This window comes from Lemur catta, chromosome 8, assembly GCF_020740605.2.
Source record: "Lemur catta isolate mLemCat1 chromosome 8, mLemCat1.pri, whole genome shotgun sequence".
In the NCBI taxonomy this organism is placed as follows: Eukaryota; Metazoa; Chordata; class Mammalia; order Primates; family Lemuridae; genus Lemur; species Lemur catta.
The window spans coordinates 92,530,781-92,546,946 of NC_059135.1; the positions used below are offsets into that span (position 1 = coordinate 92,530,781).

Genomic DNA, 16,166 nt, shown 5'->3' on the forward strand with positions numbered 1-16,166 from the left:
AGGAGGGGTCTCCTCTGATATTGTTTCCTTTGTAACATGTTTTATAATTATAGTTTTATCTGTTTGCTTATTTTGTCTCTATTCCCCACGAATTCATAAATTCCTTGACATGAAGATATTATGAGCTATATTCTCAAAACCCAGGACAATGTCCAGCACATAACAGATAAACACATACACACTGGTTCCATGAGGACAGGAACCACAGCCTGTTTTCTTCATTGCCTGGTACATGGCATGTGCTCAAAAAAATTCATGTCAGAGCACTGGATCTGCCAAAATAATGAAAAAAACGTCTTGAACGAATAAATATAACTTAATCCCTTCAACTGGCAATTGAGAACACTGAGGCCCCAAGAAGGTAATCGGCCAGCCCGAGATGTCAAGAGCTAGGACTAGAACCCAGGCCTCCAAGTCCCGTTCTGCAGCACTGAGAAGAGGGGGAACTAAAGTTTTCTTCTAGATATTTTATAGTTTCAGCTTGTACATTTAGGTCTTGGCCAGCTTTATTTTTGCACATGGCAGCAGGTAAGAGCTGAGGCTCATTTATTTGCACATGGCTACCAAATTTTCCCACCTTTTATAGAAAGATTACCCTTTCCCATTGAGATATATATCTGTAACCAACACCAAACACATTGTATCGATTACTGTAGCTTCACAGTAGTAAGTCAAGAAACCAGATAGTGTAATTCCTTCAACTTTTTTTCTTTTTTGTGAGTTGTTTTGACTATTGTAGGTCTTTTGCTTTCTCTTATAAATTTTAGAATAAGCTTGATGTCTGAAAGAAAAAAAAAGCCCACTGGGATTAAAATCTATACAACATTTTGAGACATGGCATCTTAACAGTGTTGAGTTTTCTGATCCATGAACGCAGTATAGCTCTCCATTTATTCAGGCCTTTTTAAATTTCTCTCAGTGATGTTTAGAGTTTTCAGTTTAAAAGTCTTACATCTCTACCAAATATATCTTAAGTATTTCATGTTTTTGGATGCTGTTGTAATTTTTTCCAGTTTCCAACTGTATTTTGCCAGTAACTAGAACTACCAGTGATTTCTGCATACTAATATTATATCCTACAACCTTGCTAAGCTCAGCTTAGTAATAAGTAATTCTGGTAGAGTTTTTATAGACTTTGTAGGATTTTCTACAATCATATTGCCTGTAAATAATGCCAGTTTTACTTCTTCCTTTTTCTTTTTTTTTTTTGTTGAGACAGAGTCTCACTCTGTTGCCCAGGGCCAGAGTGCCATGGTATCAGCCTAGCTCACAGTAACCTCAAACTCCTGAGCTCAAGCAATCCTCCTGCCTCAGCCTCCCAAGTAACTGGGACTACAGGCATGTGCCACTGTGCCTGGCTAATTTTTTCTATGTATATTTTTAGTTGTCCAGATAATTTCTTCCTATTTTTAGTAGAGACCGGGGCGGGGGGGGGGGGGGGGGCTCACTCTTGCTCAGGCTGGTCTCGAACTCCTGACCTTGAGCGATCCTCCCGCCTCGGGCTCCCACAGTGCTAGGATTACAGGCGTGAGCCACCGCACCTGGCCTACTTCTTCCTTTTTCATAGGGATGCCTTTTGTTCATGTCTCTTGCCTAAACAAACTGGCTAGAACTGCAGTGTAATGCTGAAATGACAATGAGCAGCGGTCCCTGCCTGGTTCTAATCTGAGGAGGAAAGCACTGTCTTTCATCATAAGTATGATATCAGCTGTCAGTTTCTCATAGATATTCTTAATTAGGTGGAGGAAGGTCCTAGTTTGCCAAGAGTTTTTAGCAGGAATGGATTTTTGGATTCGGTCTTCATCTTTTAAAATAATCATATGGCTTTCTTTTCTTAATCTATTAACATGATGAATTACATTCATTGACTTCTTTTAATGGAAACAGGCATGCATTCCTAGGATAAAGCCCACATGGTCATGATGTATCATCCTTTTTAAATATTGTTGGATTTGATTTGCTAAAGTTTGGTTAAGAAATTTTATATCTCTGGGGGAGAAGGGTGAGGAGGGGAGAAGGGTGAGGAGGGGAGAAGGGTGAGGAGGGAAGAAGGGTGAGGAGAGGAGGGAGGGCCGAAGAGGGGAGCATGGGAGTCAGGGATGAAGAGAAAAAAAAAAAAAAAGAATTTTTATATCTCTATTCATGATGGATACTGGCTGGTATCTCTATTTTCCTCTAACAACGTTCTGTGGTTTTGGTATCAGGGTAGGGATGACCTTAGAGAATACACTGAGAAACATTTCTCTTCTTTTTAATTTTCTGAAAGAATTTCCATTTATAGCTGGGATTTATTTCTTCCTTAAAAATATGGTAGAAGCCATCTGGGCCTGGAGTTTCCCATAAGGAAATGTTCAGCTACAACTCATTTTAAAATACAGAATTGTTCAGATTATCTGTTTCTTTAGTAAGCTTGGATAGTTTGGGTCTTTCAAGGAATTTGTCCACTTCCTCTAGGATAATGTATTTATTAGCATGAAGTTATTAAGACAATTGCCTTGTTTTTAAGATCTGTAAAAAGTCTAGTGAGGTAATTTATATCTTGACACGGGTAATTTATGTCTTTTTTTTTTTCCTGATTAGTCTGGCTAGAGCTTTCTCCATTTTATTGATCTCAAAGAACCAACTTTGACTGTTACTGATTTTCTCTATGGTTTTTCTATTTTCTGCTGTAAACTTTATTTCTTTTATTCTGATTATTTTAGGTTTAATTTGCTTTTATGTTTCTAGTTTCTTAACATAAAGGCTGAAATTGTTTCTTTGGGACCTCTTTTTAAAATTCAGGCACTTTAGTAATACAGACTTTGTTCTGAGTACCGTTTTACATGCATCCTACAAATTTTGAGAAGTTGTATATTAATTTTCATTCAATTCAAAATACTCTCCCTTTTGATCTCTGCTTTGACCCACAGACTATTTAAAAGTATGTTACTTGGTTTCCAAATATTGGAGGATTTTTTTGAGATCGCTCTGTTACTGATTTTTAATCTAATTCAACTACAGTCAGAAAACAGACACTGTATAATTTGAATCCTTTTAAATCTATTGAAACTCACTTTATAGCTTAGAATATGGTCTCTTTGGTAAATGCTCCATGTGCACTGAAAGAAATGGGTATATTCTGTTGTTGGATGTAGGGCTCTATAAATGTCAATTTGGTTGATTAGGTTAATAGTGTTGTTCAAGTTCTCTAGATCCTTACTGATTTTCTGTCTACTTGTTCCACCCATCTGTTCCTCCCTGCAGTTCTATCAGTTTTGACTTCATGTATTTGAAAGCTTTGTTTTTAGGTGCATTGTTATGTCATTTTGATTAAGTGCCTTTATCATTATGAAATAATAGTCTTTATCCCTAGTTATATTTTGCTGTGAAATCTACTTCATCTGATACTAATATAGTCACTCTCCATTTCTTATGATTCATATTAGCATGGTATAACTTTCTCATCCTTTTACCTTTAACTGGTTTTTATCTTCATATTTAAAGTACATTTCTTGTAGGCAACATAAAATTGGGTCTTCCTGGTATATCTCTGTCTTTTAATTTGGAGTGTTTAGACCATTTATATTTAATATGATGATTGATATGGCTGGGTTTAAATCTTGCTATTGTTTTTCATTGGTCCACCTATTCTTTATTTCCTCTTTTTCTACCTTCTTTTGGGTTGACTATTTGACAATATTTTTATGATTCCATTTTATCCCTTTTTTTTGGCTTATCAGTTGTAACTCTTAGGCTGTGTGTGGGGGGGGGGGGTTGCTTTAACGTTTGTAGTAAACACTTTAACTTATTAGTCTACCTCCAAGTGATACCATAACACTTGATAGATAACAAAAGAATCTTCCATTTCTCCCCTCCTGGCCTTTGTGCTAGTGATATCACAAATTTTTCACAAACTCTATAATACATTGTTATTGTTTTTCTTTAAATGATCAAATATCTTTTTTTAATTTTTAAAATAAGAAAAAAATATTTAATATTTATATTTACTATTTCCAATATTCTTTATTTCTTTGTGTGCATCAGATTTCCATCTAGTATCATTTTTTTATGTCTCAAGAAGGTCTTATAGCATTTCTCATAGTGCAGGTCTCCTGGTGATAGACTCTTTCAACTTTTGTATGTCTGAAAAAAATCTTCATTTTGCTTCATTTCAGAAATATACATGTAGAATCCCAGGTTGACTTTTTTTCTTCTTCTTTAACTACTTTAAAGAAGTTGCTCTAATACCTTCCCTCTGGCATACACTGATTCTAATGAGGAGTCTGCTATCATTGCCATCTTTGTTCCTTTTTATTTAATATGTTCTTTTTTCTCTGGCTGTTTTTAAGATTTTCTCTTCAGCACCAGTGTTAAGCTATGGTATGCGTTGGTGTAGCTTTCTTAATGTTTCTTTTGCTTGAGATTTGTTGAACTGCTTGGATCTGTCAGTTTACAGCTTTTATCACATTTGTACAATTTTCAACCACTATTTCTTCACATGTCTTCTTGAAACTGACTATATTAAATAATGTAGGGCCAAAGGCAAGAAATGTGGTAGAAGTTTGATTTCTACAAAAGTATAGGCATCTCCAACAGTTAACTAGCCATTATTTCTGCTTAGCAGTCAGGTATCCCTGGTTGTCTTAAGAGTTATAACTTTCCTAATTGCTTCTGTAGATAACATCACTATTGTAAAACCTAAGACTGGTCTTTGGGATATTTTCTGGACTCTGCATTCAGGTAGACCAACTGACACTAACCAGACCAGTGGCCATACTTAGGAACTGACTCAACAGGTCCTGCAACCCTCTGCCTAGGAACTGATTCAGCCAAGAAGACAATTTCTGCTTCCCAACCCTATGAGTTTATCCCCAGCCAATCAGCAGACCCAATTCCCTAGCCCTTTGTCTGCCAAATTATCTTTAAAAACACTGGCTGCAAAATTCTCAGGGAGGTGGATTTGGGAAATTTCTCCCACCTCCTGGCTCAGTGGCCTTACAGTGTTAAACTCTTTCTCCGCTACAACACTGCCGTCTCAGTACATTGGCTTCCTTCTGTGCAGCAGGCAATAGAACACAGTTGGGCAGCAACATTCTGTCCCCCTGTCCCTGCTCCTGTCCTTCACAGCCTCCAATTACACATATATTTGGCTACTCAAAGTTGTCTCATACCTCTCCACTGCTTTTTTTTTTCCAGTCTTTTTTCTGTGTTTCATTTTAGATGGTTTTTGTTGCTATGTTTTAAGTTGACTCATCTTTTCTTCTGCAGCACCTAATCTGCATGTTAATTCTGTCCAATGTATATCCATCTCAGACACCGTATTTTTCATTTCTAGAAGATCAATTCAGGTCCTTATTAATATCTTCCATCATTAATATGCTCAATCTTTCCTCTACCTTCTTGAGCATTTGCAATACATACTGTTTCCATCATACTTATCTACTAATTCTATCACCTGCAATATTTCTGGTTGGTTTCAATTGACTGATCTTTTTTCTGCTCCTTATGGGTCATATTTTCTTCCTTCTTTGCATGCTGGTGAGTTCTGATTTGATGCTGGATATTGTGAATTTTATCTTGTTGGGTACTGGATATTCTTGCATTCTTATAAACCCTCTTAAGCTTTCTTTTAGGACACAGTTAAATTATTTGGAAACAATTTGATCCTTTTGAGTCTTGCTTTTCAACTTTGTTAGGTGGGACCAGAGCAGAATTTAGTCTAGAGCTAATTTTGCTCAACTACTGCAGCAACACCCTTCTGGATACTCTGCCCAATTATCTGTGAATAACAAGGTTTCCACTCTAGCTGGTGGAATAAAAACTATTCCCATCTTTGTATAAGCTTTCAGCATTTTTCCCTCTACTACTTTCAGGTAGTTCTTTCCCAGGCTTCCAGTGATTTCCTTACATGCTTGCACTGATCCATATTCAACTGAAGGCTCACACTCTGCAAACCTTCAATGATGCTCTACAAATCTTCAGAGATCTCTCTTTGAACAGCTCTCCCTATTCCAGTCCTCTGCCCTGTGAACTCTCCAGGCTCCAATCCAGACTGCCAGCTCTGACTTCTAAACTCATGGAACCCGTCAGGCTTTGTCTGGATCCTCCCTCCCTGCTCTGTGACCTAGAATGTGGCACAATCATAGAGGTCACACCTTGCTTGTTTCCCCTATCCCAGGGACCACTGTCTTGCACTGCCTAATGTCCAATATCTGAAAACCACTGTTTCATTTATTTTGCACAGTTTTTTAGTTGTTTCAAGTAGAAGAGTAATTCTGGTCCCCTGTTATCCCATCTTGGCTGAAAGCAAGACTCTATGGCGTATCTATTATATTCTGGAAATTATTTCCCACTTTGCACTGAGTTTTCATTTCACATTTTCCCACCTTTGAACTTAATTGGGGACCTAATGAAACTTTTACAGAATTTAAGATTGCAGAATGCTGCAAAAATTAATTTAATATTTCATTACCAGAAAGGAAAGGTCACAAGAAGGTAACCACTAACTTTACTTATACATTTAGGTCTACATAAAAAGCATCAATAGAAAAATAAATTATTAGAAAAATAAGGCAACTTAATAAGTATACTGCTGGCAATTAGGATGCCACAGAGGGTTCTGAAATGTTAAAGCACACATTTCAATACAAAAATCAATAAAGTCTGAAAAATTATTAAAATATCAATGGACAGTGAAATAATTCCTTACCTTAAAGGCTCTAAAATTAGAAGTTGTATGATTTATAACTTATTATTAGATGCTGGATCTACATTTGAAGACTCTTAGGAAAGCATAAACACCTAAGGGGAAAAACTATTGACTAACTCAATGACTAATCTGTATGGGCAAAGACTAACAAAGACCTAACACTGCCTAACAAAACAATGTGCCAACATTCTAACCTGATAAGGTGTCTTTATCAGAGCGATAGTAAGATTCCAAGGTTAAGCTATATTAAGATTCTTTTGGAGAGAAAAAAAATGGCAGAGTGGAGATAACCTCCTGGATTCCTGCTCCCAGAGAGGGAGGCGTAGATCTCGACCTGCGACACATCAGTGGATCGCTCCCCTGCAAGAACAGCGTTGTGAATCCACAGAGAATCAGCATGGGACACAAAAAGCAGGAAGAAGAAAAGGTGAACGGGAGATAGGATCGAGAAATCTGGAGAGTGCGAGACAAACGAGAGTAGAGCCTGGGACGGCTGTGCCCGCCTCGCCAGTGAGTGAGGTGGGATCAGTGCCACAGGAGAACGTCTTGCTTCCCACTGACCTCCACACCCACTCAGAGAGGGATCTGCCTGAAGTTGGTGCAAAGTCACCGTGGGAGACTTGGGGCTCTGTGGAGAGGAGACATTAGCCGGAAGCATCTTGAACTCCCCGAGCTCTGCGCCAGGACTGTACTGGGTGGGGGAGGGACTGGTCTGGGCTATGGCTGGAGGCAGGTAGGAGACAGGTAAATTGCCCCTACCACTCAGCGGGTCCAGATCAACAGAGATGAACACTAAATAGGGGACTCTAACCTGGAAAACGCTGCAGGCTAATAGGCACGCTCAGGGTGGGTCAGAAAGAACGAGAGATCCTGCTGGACAGGCGTGAGACTGTGGGAGGGTGACATAAAGGAGACAAGGGGGTATCCTCATGACTCAGCCCCCCAACCCATCACCTACCAATCCTTGAACAGTCTCCCCCCAGTGCTAGTGCTCTGCAGGCAGGCAGTCGCCATTTTCGGGGTCCACAACCCAGCTGCTGCAGTGTGATACGGTGTCGGGCGGCTCCCCCAGCCTGAGGACTCTCACAACAAGCTCAGCCCTTACACGACCTACGTCAACTAGCTAGACCTGTCTTGATGTGTGAACTCTGAGTGCTTCCCCAGTCATGAGAGATTAATGCCCACGGTACTTGCAGGCGCCGGGGTAGGGGAGGCTATCACCTGTGGGACTTGTAGCTGCTGGGGCACTGGGCGGACTGTGACACCACCCCCTCCTCCTAGCCAGCATCTTTTGCGCCACCTCTGGAGGTAGGGAGAGACAAGAAAAACCACTCTCTCTCTGCAACTAGTGTGAATCTTGGCTGCAGATCAAAAGTTGTTAACAGCGCAGTGACTTTACTTGTCAGACTAATGCTGGTCATCTGATGAGACCAAAACCCTGGGGCTGGACTTTTGCCTCGGGTTGGCTGCCAACAGTGGGATCTGTGGCCATGGAACAAAAACCCTGGCAAGAGGTCAAAACAGGTTCCCCAAGTAACACCTCCCACCAGGAGCAGCCCCCCAACTGTGGTAGAAGAATGCTGAACAACACATTAGCAGCGCCCCCTAGTGACAGAGGAAGCAAGCAGAGAAGCGCACACATCCAGGCTGTCAGGCAGCAGTGGCGGACGGCCTTGCCCCTACAGCATCCACTGGAACAGAGCCTGAACATGGCGTGTTACTTTCCAAACAAAAACTGAAAGGTGGGAAGCAACGACTGATCCAGAAGGGAAGGGCTCGGGGAAAGAACTCTGGAAGTATGAAGAATCAAACAGAAAACACACCCCCAAAGAGGAACACCAGCTCTCTAGCAATGGACACCAACCAAACTCAGAATTCCAAAATGACAGAAGAAGAATTTCAAACATGGATCGTAAGAAAACTCAATGATGTGCAAGAAAAAATAGATACCCAACACAAAGAAACCACAAAAAAAATCCAGGACTTGGAAGAAAAATTCACTGAAGAAATCAAAATATTAAAGAAAAATGAAACCAAACTCCTGGAAATGAAGAATTTATTCAGGGAACTACAAAACACAGTGGAAAGCCTCAAGAGCAGGATAGATCAAACAGAAGAAAGAATCTCAGAGATTGAAGATAACACCTTCCAATTAAATAAGTCAGTCACAGAGAGAGAGCTAAGAAACAAGAGAAAAGAGCAAAGCCTGCAAGAACTGTGGGATTATGTGAAATAGCCTAACATGAGAGTTATGGGCATTCCTGAGGGTGAGGAAGATAATACGCAAGGGTTGGATAAGCTATTTGAAGATATAATTGAGGAAAATTTCCCAGGCCTTGCTAAAAATCTAGATATACAGGTACAAGAAGCCCAAAGGACCCCTGGGAGATTCATTGCAAAGAGGAAGACACCACGTCAGGCAGTCATCAGACTGACCAAAATATCCACTAAAGAGACCCTTCTTTGAGCTGTAAGGTGAAAGAAACAAGTAACATACAAAGGAAAGCCCATTCGAATAACGCCAGATTTCTCAACTGAAACCTTACAAGCAAGAAGAGACTGGGCCCCATTCTCACACTTCTGAAACAGAATAATGCCCAGCCTAGAATCTTGTATCCAGCAAAGCTAAGTTTTGTATATGAAGGAGAAATTAAAAGACATTCTCAGATAAACAAAGACTGAAGAAATTCGCCAAGACAACACCAGCCCTCCAAGAAGTACTCAAAACAGAGGTGCACACAGACAAGCACAATAAACACTCATGAATGTAAAACCACTGAAAAGCTGAATATCAAAGGCCAGATACCACAATGGCTCAAGAGAGAAAACATAGCAATGAAGTTCTACCCAACAGGATGAACAGAAATCTGCCCCACCTATCAGTTCTCTCAATAAATGTGAATGCTTTGAACTCCCCACTCAAGAGACATAGGCTGGCCCAATGGATAAAAAAATACAAGCCAAGTATCTGCTTTCTCCAGGAAACCCATCTAACCTGCAAGGATGCATTTAGACTGAAAATAAAGGGGTGGAAATCAGTATTTCAAGCAAATGGAAGCCAAAAGAAGGCTGGCGTGGCAGTTTTGATTTCAGATAACTTAGTTTTTAAATCAGCAAAAGTAATGAAAGACAAAGATGGTCACTATATAATGGTGAAGGATACAGTTCAACAAGAAGACATAACTAAACATCTATGCACCCAACTTAGGTGCACCCAGATTCATAAAGCAAACCCTACTTGATCTAAACCAAATGATAAACAGCAACACCATAATAGCTGGAGACTTCAGCGCCCTGCTGATAGCACAGGACAGATCCTCCAAACAGAAAATAAACAAAGAAATAATGGACTACAACAAATGGGCCTGACTGACAGGACATTCTATCCAAAATCCACTGAATATACTTTCTTCTCATCAGCTCATGGGACATTCTCTAAGACTGACCATATCCTAGGACACAAAGCATGTCTTAAAAAATTTAAAATTTTTTAAATAGAAATTATACCATGCATCTTCTCAGATCACAGTTGAATAAAAGTAGAAATCAACCCTAACAGAAATTCTCATTTCTACTCAAAGTTGTGGAAGCTAAACAACCTTCTCCTGAATGATTATTTTATAAACGAGGAAGTCGAGATGGAAATCAAAAGATTCTTTGAACTAAATGACAAAGGAGATACAAGTTATCAAAATCTGTGGGACATAGCTAAAGCAGTCCTGAGAGGAAAGTTTATTTCCATATTTTGTGTTTTAAAATTAGAGTTAAGTATTTAAGTGAAATACTCTGCAGTATATATTGTAGAATAAATAAGAAAGCATTGCCTCAACAATGTGTTAAAGGAATAGTCCCTTTGTGATAAGGTGATAATATGCTATGACTGTGCTACTGCAAAATTACCCTGTTCCTTTCAAAAAAAGAAGGGTACCAGGAAGTGTTTCTTTACAGTAAAATGCCAGATAATAAACATGGAGAGGATCATGGAGCTGGGAAAGTCACGATTTTGCAACCACTGATGATTCAGGTAAGGATTATCAGTAAATGTTAAAGCCATTAGGAATAAAATATGTAAACAGTCTCAATGTTTATCACTCCATAGACTACTTATAAATTAGAAAGATACTTCCATACAAAAGAAATCTGGTGGATGATACTTTTAACCAAATGATTTAAATCTGTATCACCAATAATGGGACAAACTGACATTAAATGTTTCCTGATGTGATGCAACAAGGAGGAATCACCCTCATCAGAGTCAACAAACTATTTTGGGAAAGGCCACCTAGTCAATATTTTAGGCTTTGTGGGCCAGTCTCTGTGTCTATAACAGTCTCTGTCACAACTCTGCAACTCTGCCATTGAAGCACAAAAGCAAACGTACCATACATAAATAAACAGACATGGATGTGTTTCAAGAAAACTTTATGCACAAAACAGGTAGCAGGTCAGATTGGTCTGCAGGCTGTTATGTGTTGGCCCCTGATCTATGCAGTAATCTTGCCAAAAATGTTCAACCTGATTCTAATCATGAGAAAACAATCCAGACAAATCCAGATTATGTAACATTCTATAAAACACTACCCTAGATTTTTCTTTAAAAACCAATATAATGAAAGACAAAAGCAAGTGGGGGACTGTTTCCAGATTAAGGAAGATTACAAAGACACCACTTGTCACAAAAAGACATAGAGGAGCCTTCAATGCATGTTTGTAAGCAAAAGAAGCCAGTCTGAAGAGGCTACATACTGTATGATTTCAATTATATGATACCCTGGAAAAGATACAGAGGCAGGAAAAGACTCAGTGGTTGTTGGTGCAGGGCAGGGAGGGGAAGCACAGGGGGTCTTTAGGGCAGTGAAACTGTTCTGTATGACACTGTAATGGTGGCAACATGACATCATCCATGTGTCAAAAGCCCATAAAACTTGACAGCACAAAGAGTGAACTTTAATGTATATAAAGTTTTAAAAAAATTATTTAAGAAGTCAGGAGATCCTAGGAAAGAACGCAGATGGCGACAAGAGTAGCTATACTACAAGGGTATGAAACCACCTACTTAAGCAGGTAGAAGAAAAGGTGCTGACCTAAATAACTCTGGCAATGAACAGATTTTTGTAAGGCTAAGGCAAAAGGAACAGAACCTAGGCCCATACTCTAACTGATACCAAGTTACTTCTCATGGGGATACACTGCTATACCTGAATAATGGAATTAAATAAACGGTTGGCAGATGGTGGGAGCCAGGTTTCTCACTGTTGGTGTGGGAATTTACAGGTAAGCAAGGAGAGGAAGCTAGAATGATCCATGTGGTAATGGATTAGTGAGAAACATCAGTAAGAACTTATGTTTAACATACAGATACAGATGGTTACATAATATTTGTAGATATGAACAAGTTAGTTATAAATATACTTGTAGTTATAATTCTTAGTTACAAATATGTTTCTTTGCTCCGTCAGCTGAGAGGGCCTAAAAGAAATGACACTCCAGTAGCAATGAGTACATCTAGGACCCAGGTCTTGGTTTCTAATACCATTTTCCAATAAAAAGGAACCAGAACTCCTTGGACAAAGGGTTGATTCTAGGCATGGGACAGGAAATACACAAAATGAGTTTAGAGCATCCTGCAGTACCAGAAAGTAAGTATTCAACACACACACACACACACACACACACACACACACACACATACATCCTATAGGACCAGAAAGTACTTGATACACATACATGTGCGTGCACACACACACAGATGGCAAATGCCAAAGGAGCACAACTGAAAAGAGTTCTCAGTGGCCAAAGCTAGAATAATTGGAGCAAGAAAATAAATAAAATCTCCCAAGCAAAAAAATTCCAAATTAATTATATACATATTCCACCCTAAACAAAGGAAAGCATAACTCCCTGGTCCTTAACTGTGGACTGCAAACATGACTTCTTTCCAAAAAGTAAAGTACAGAAAGGGAGGAAAAAAGAGTAACTTTACAGGGGAGAAACCTGACACTACTTCAGCCAATGATCAAGGTCAACATCAAGAATCATAAATCACGTGGAAAGTACATACCCCTGATATGATGTGATAAAAGTGACACTTTACCTCTGTGATCTTCCTCTCCAAAACCCATAACCCCAGTCTGATCACGAGAAAAACATCAGACCGAACTGGAGACTTGGACAGAACTTCTGCAGCTCCCTTTTGTTTCATAGGTGGGATGATTTTACATTCAGAAGCCAAGTCTGAAGTATTAATCAGTACTGAAATGCTTCTAAATCAAAGAATTAAAATGATCTCATATTATCTAAATGATTGGTTTGTGTACTATTCTTCATATAGAGAAATAATCACATATAGAAGGTAATATGGTACCTCTGTGATCAGAATATCTAACATTCATTCCCCCTATGTCAACAACAGGTTTATTATATTTATACATAAATATATACATTTATATTTATTATATTTATATATGACTTTAGGTTTTAATGGTACGATGGTCTACGACAATGATTCTCAATGGAGAGTGAATCAAATTTAACCAAAGCTTCTTGGCTAAGGGGAAATACAGACAATTATGGCAGGTGACAGGTTAAGCCATGGATGGGAAAAAAAATAGTGAATATGATAAGAAAAGAACACTTAGAAAGGAAATAAGGCATCTAAAGTAACCCCAAGAGATCATTCCTCACCATGACCATTTCTGTCTCTGTGCAAAATTCACCAGCATGATGTGAAACCATCCTTCCAACACTCAGCATTCAAAACACTAGAGCAAGATGAACTAAATTCAAAGACTCTTTTGGCACTGAGTGAATCCATTTATTTCAGAGATCCTACTCAAGCAAGTGAGGCAGCAGAGAAGAATAAAGAGACAGTTTAATGTAGTGCTTAAGAGTACATGTTTTATACTTAAACTGCCTGTGGTGATCTGCAGCTTTGCTTTTTATTAGCCGTGTAGCTTCAGGAAGGCTTCTTAACCTCTCTGTTCCTTAGTTTCTCCACTTGTAAAATGCAGATAGTAACAGTTCCTACTTTAGAGGGATGCTGTGAGGATGAAATGAGATAATCCAGGTAAAACTCTTAGCTAACATAACTTAGCATAGTAATGTTAGCTATTGTTATCATGTATCTCAAAACTTCCTCACTATCAAACTATGTGGTCTTTGTTATGTACACAATTCATAAAAGGTAAATATGTGACCACCAACCTTTCAGAGTTCCACAGTACCTCAAATCAGATGGCAAAGATAGGCTTGGGCACAACTCAAAAAAGTCTGTACCCCAAAAGTTCACCCTTTCAATCAGTGGAACACATTTCCCTACATGCACAATTGAAGCAAGCAGTGGCTGTGTTATTACTAATGCAGGGAAAAGATGTGTAAGCAGGTCTGGGCATGTCACTGTGACCAGTGTCACTGCACCCCTGGGGAAGGCCTTCGTGCCTGCGAAGAAAAGAACACAGTGATCCTGGAGACAAGATGTCTTCCCCTGCCATCGTAGCAGCTTGAAAATTACATCTCATTCTCAACGACTTCAAGAAGAACCTATTCTGCACGGTACCAAGAACATCACAGCACTTGCTGTTACAACACTAAGAACACTAACCCATAATACACACAAAGATTTTAAAACAAAAATGTAGGGTTTTTTCTACTTCAAACCCTGAGTACGTTTTAGATGATGACCTTTCAAAAGCAGAACACTCTGCAATTGACATTGTGGGATACCAGGATTTGCCACCCCAAAGATTGATACCCTAAAACATGCCTCTTTGGCATAAGCATTGTTTTGAGCTAAAAGCAATTAAGAAACAGCAGATACAGGAAAGCTCCCTGCCTTCCCTCCATTTGCCTAAAAGCTGGACATAGATTTGCAAAGACAAAAGATATCCTGCCTCCCCTCTGCCAGGGAGAAAAAAGGTTAACCACTGAAGACAACATTAGACCTTTTCCATCTGGAGATGGTACCGGAGGAATCCACTTTAACCAGCTCTGCTACCTAGCCTCTGTCTGCCATTTACTTGCTATCCCACAAGTTGCCACCATTAGAGATTCAAAGTCCTTTTCCTTTGTCTTGTCACTTCTCTAAAAATGTACTGTTCTTGTTGAAGATGCTATATAATCTGGGGGAGTGAGGAGAATGAGGGAGAGGGGGAGGGAGAGGAATAAAGTGTTAACATTTGAGGAATCTGTGTGATGAGCATCCAGGAATTCATGTCCTGTTCTTGTAACTTTTCTGTAAGTCTGAAATTATGTCAAAGTAAACAAATTAACTTGGATATAAAGTGATACATTTGTCAAAACCCATGGAACTATACACTGAGATCTATACCTTGAACTATATATAAATTACATTTCAATTAAAAATAACAAAAGCTTATTTTAGATGTTCAATCAAATTTTAATGACTGGAACACTTCAATAATTAAAAATAGACGTGAGAAACCCATCGTAACAGGACATAACAGAATGAAGACTGACTTCATGCCTACTTTTAGTTGGAAATGATAAATGAGCACCATTGGTCTGGTCACTGTCCTGTGACCACAGTGACCAGCAGGTCTCACGACTTCCTGGCTGCACAGACTTCTGCTACCTTCCTGCCACCCCAGCCCACGCATCCGTTGCATGCTCGGCTGGGTAACGCCATTAGCTACAGCACACTGCCCTGTCAGTCAATCTCCAAATACAAAAGCCCATCACAAACAAACCTAGATATTAATTTTTTAATTAAAAAAGCAGCAGCAGCAGCAGCAGCAGCCAAACACGATGGTAACAATCCCCGATGAGGGCACATACTGCTGAACAAGAAGCCTTGGGGGAGGCGCTTTTGCAGATGCCTAGGCCCAGAGCAGGAGCCAGCTCAGCACCTGGCTCAGAACCTAGATTAATCTTTCAAAGTGCTATGGTATTTTTAAAAGGTTATTATTAATGTTACAGTCAACTATTTTTTCAAAATACTAACAAAACAAAATGGCTATCACATCTCATACCTTGCTTTAAAAATGCTATAAATTCTTTTACAGTTTGGTCCAAGTTAACTCCATGATACACTACAGGTTTGAAATTGCGATGTTCAAAGGAACGAATGAGGCGAACTGTGATGGTCACTTCTTCAGGAGCCATGTGAAGAAATTCCTGTGGCAAGAGACGGGAGAACAGTCTAAATGAAATCAACTCACGGTTATCTACGAGCACCTAGCTGCATTCCCACAACCAGCTCCCCGGCAACCAGCCCACCTCCTCCATTGCTATGTGGTTCTGACAGTCCCAAGCAGAACCCAGGTTCCAGGGTACCCAGGAGGGTCTCAAGGCTACGCACAACCATCCACTGTCACCCTAGACAGCTTTGTCACAGTCACAGACATTCTGATTGTCAGAAAACTGACGGGGCGCAGAAGATGAACAGAAGCAACATAGTGGGGTGTGTGCATCTGCCCAGGGAGAGGCAGGACAGCCAAACACAGGTGCACAGCAGACACGT

General features: G+C 39.6%; 1 protein-coding gene across 4 annotated transcripts in view; it reads right to left on the bottom strand.

The window, feature by feature from the left end:
* The window catches only part of C8H2orf76 (chromosome 8 C2orf76 homolog), a 65,143-nt gene that overhangs the window by 20,010 nt on the left and 28,967 nt on the right, over window positions 1–16,166 (bottom strand). For all 4 annotated transcript variants that reach the window (XM_045559844.1, XM_045559843.1, XM_045559842.1 and 1 more), the window contains one exon: window positions 15,676–15,820. In XM_045559844.1, coding sequence (XP_045415800.1) covers window positions 15,676–15,808 — 133 coding nt within the window. In that variant the 5' untranslated portion in view covers window positions 15,809–15,820. The remainder of the gene's footprint in view (window positions 1–15,675; window positions 15,821–16,166) is intronic.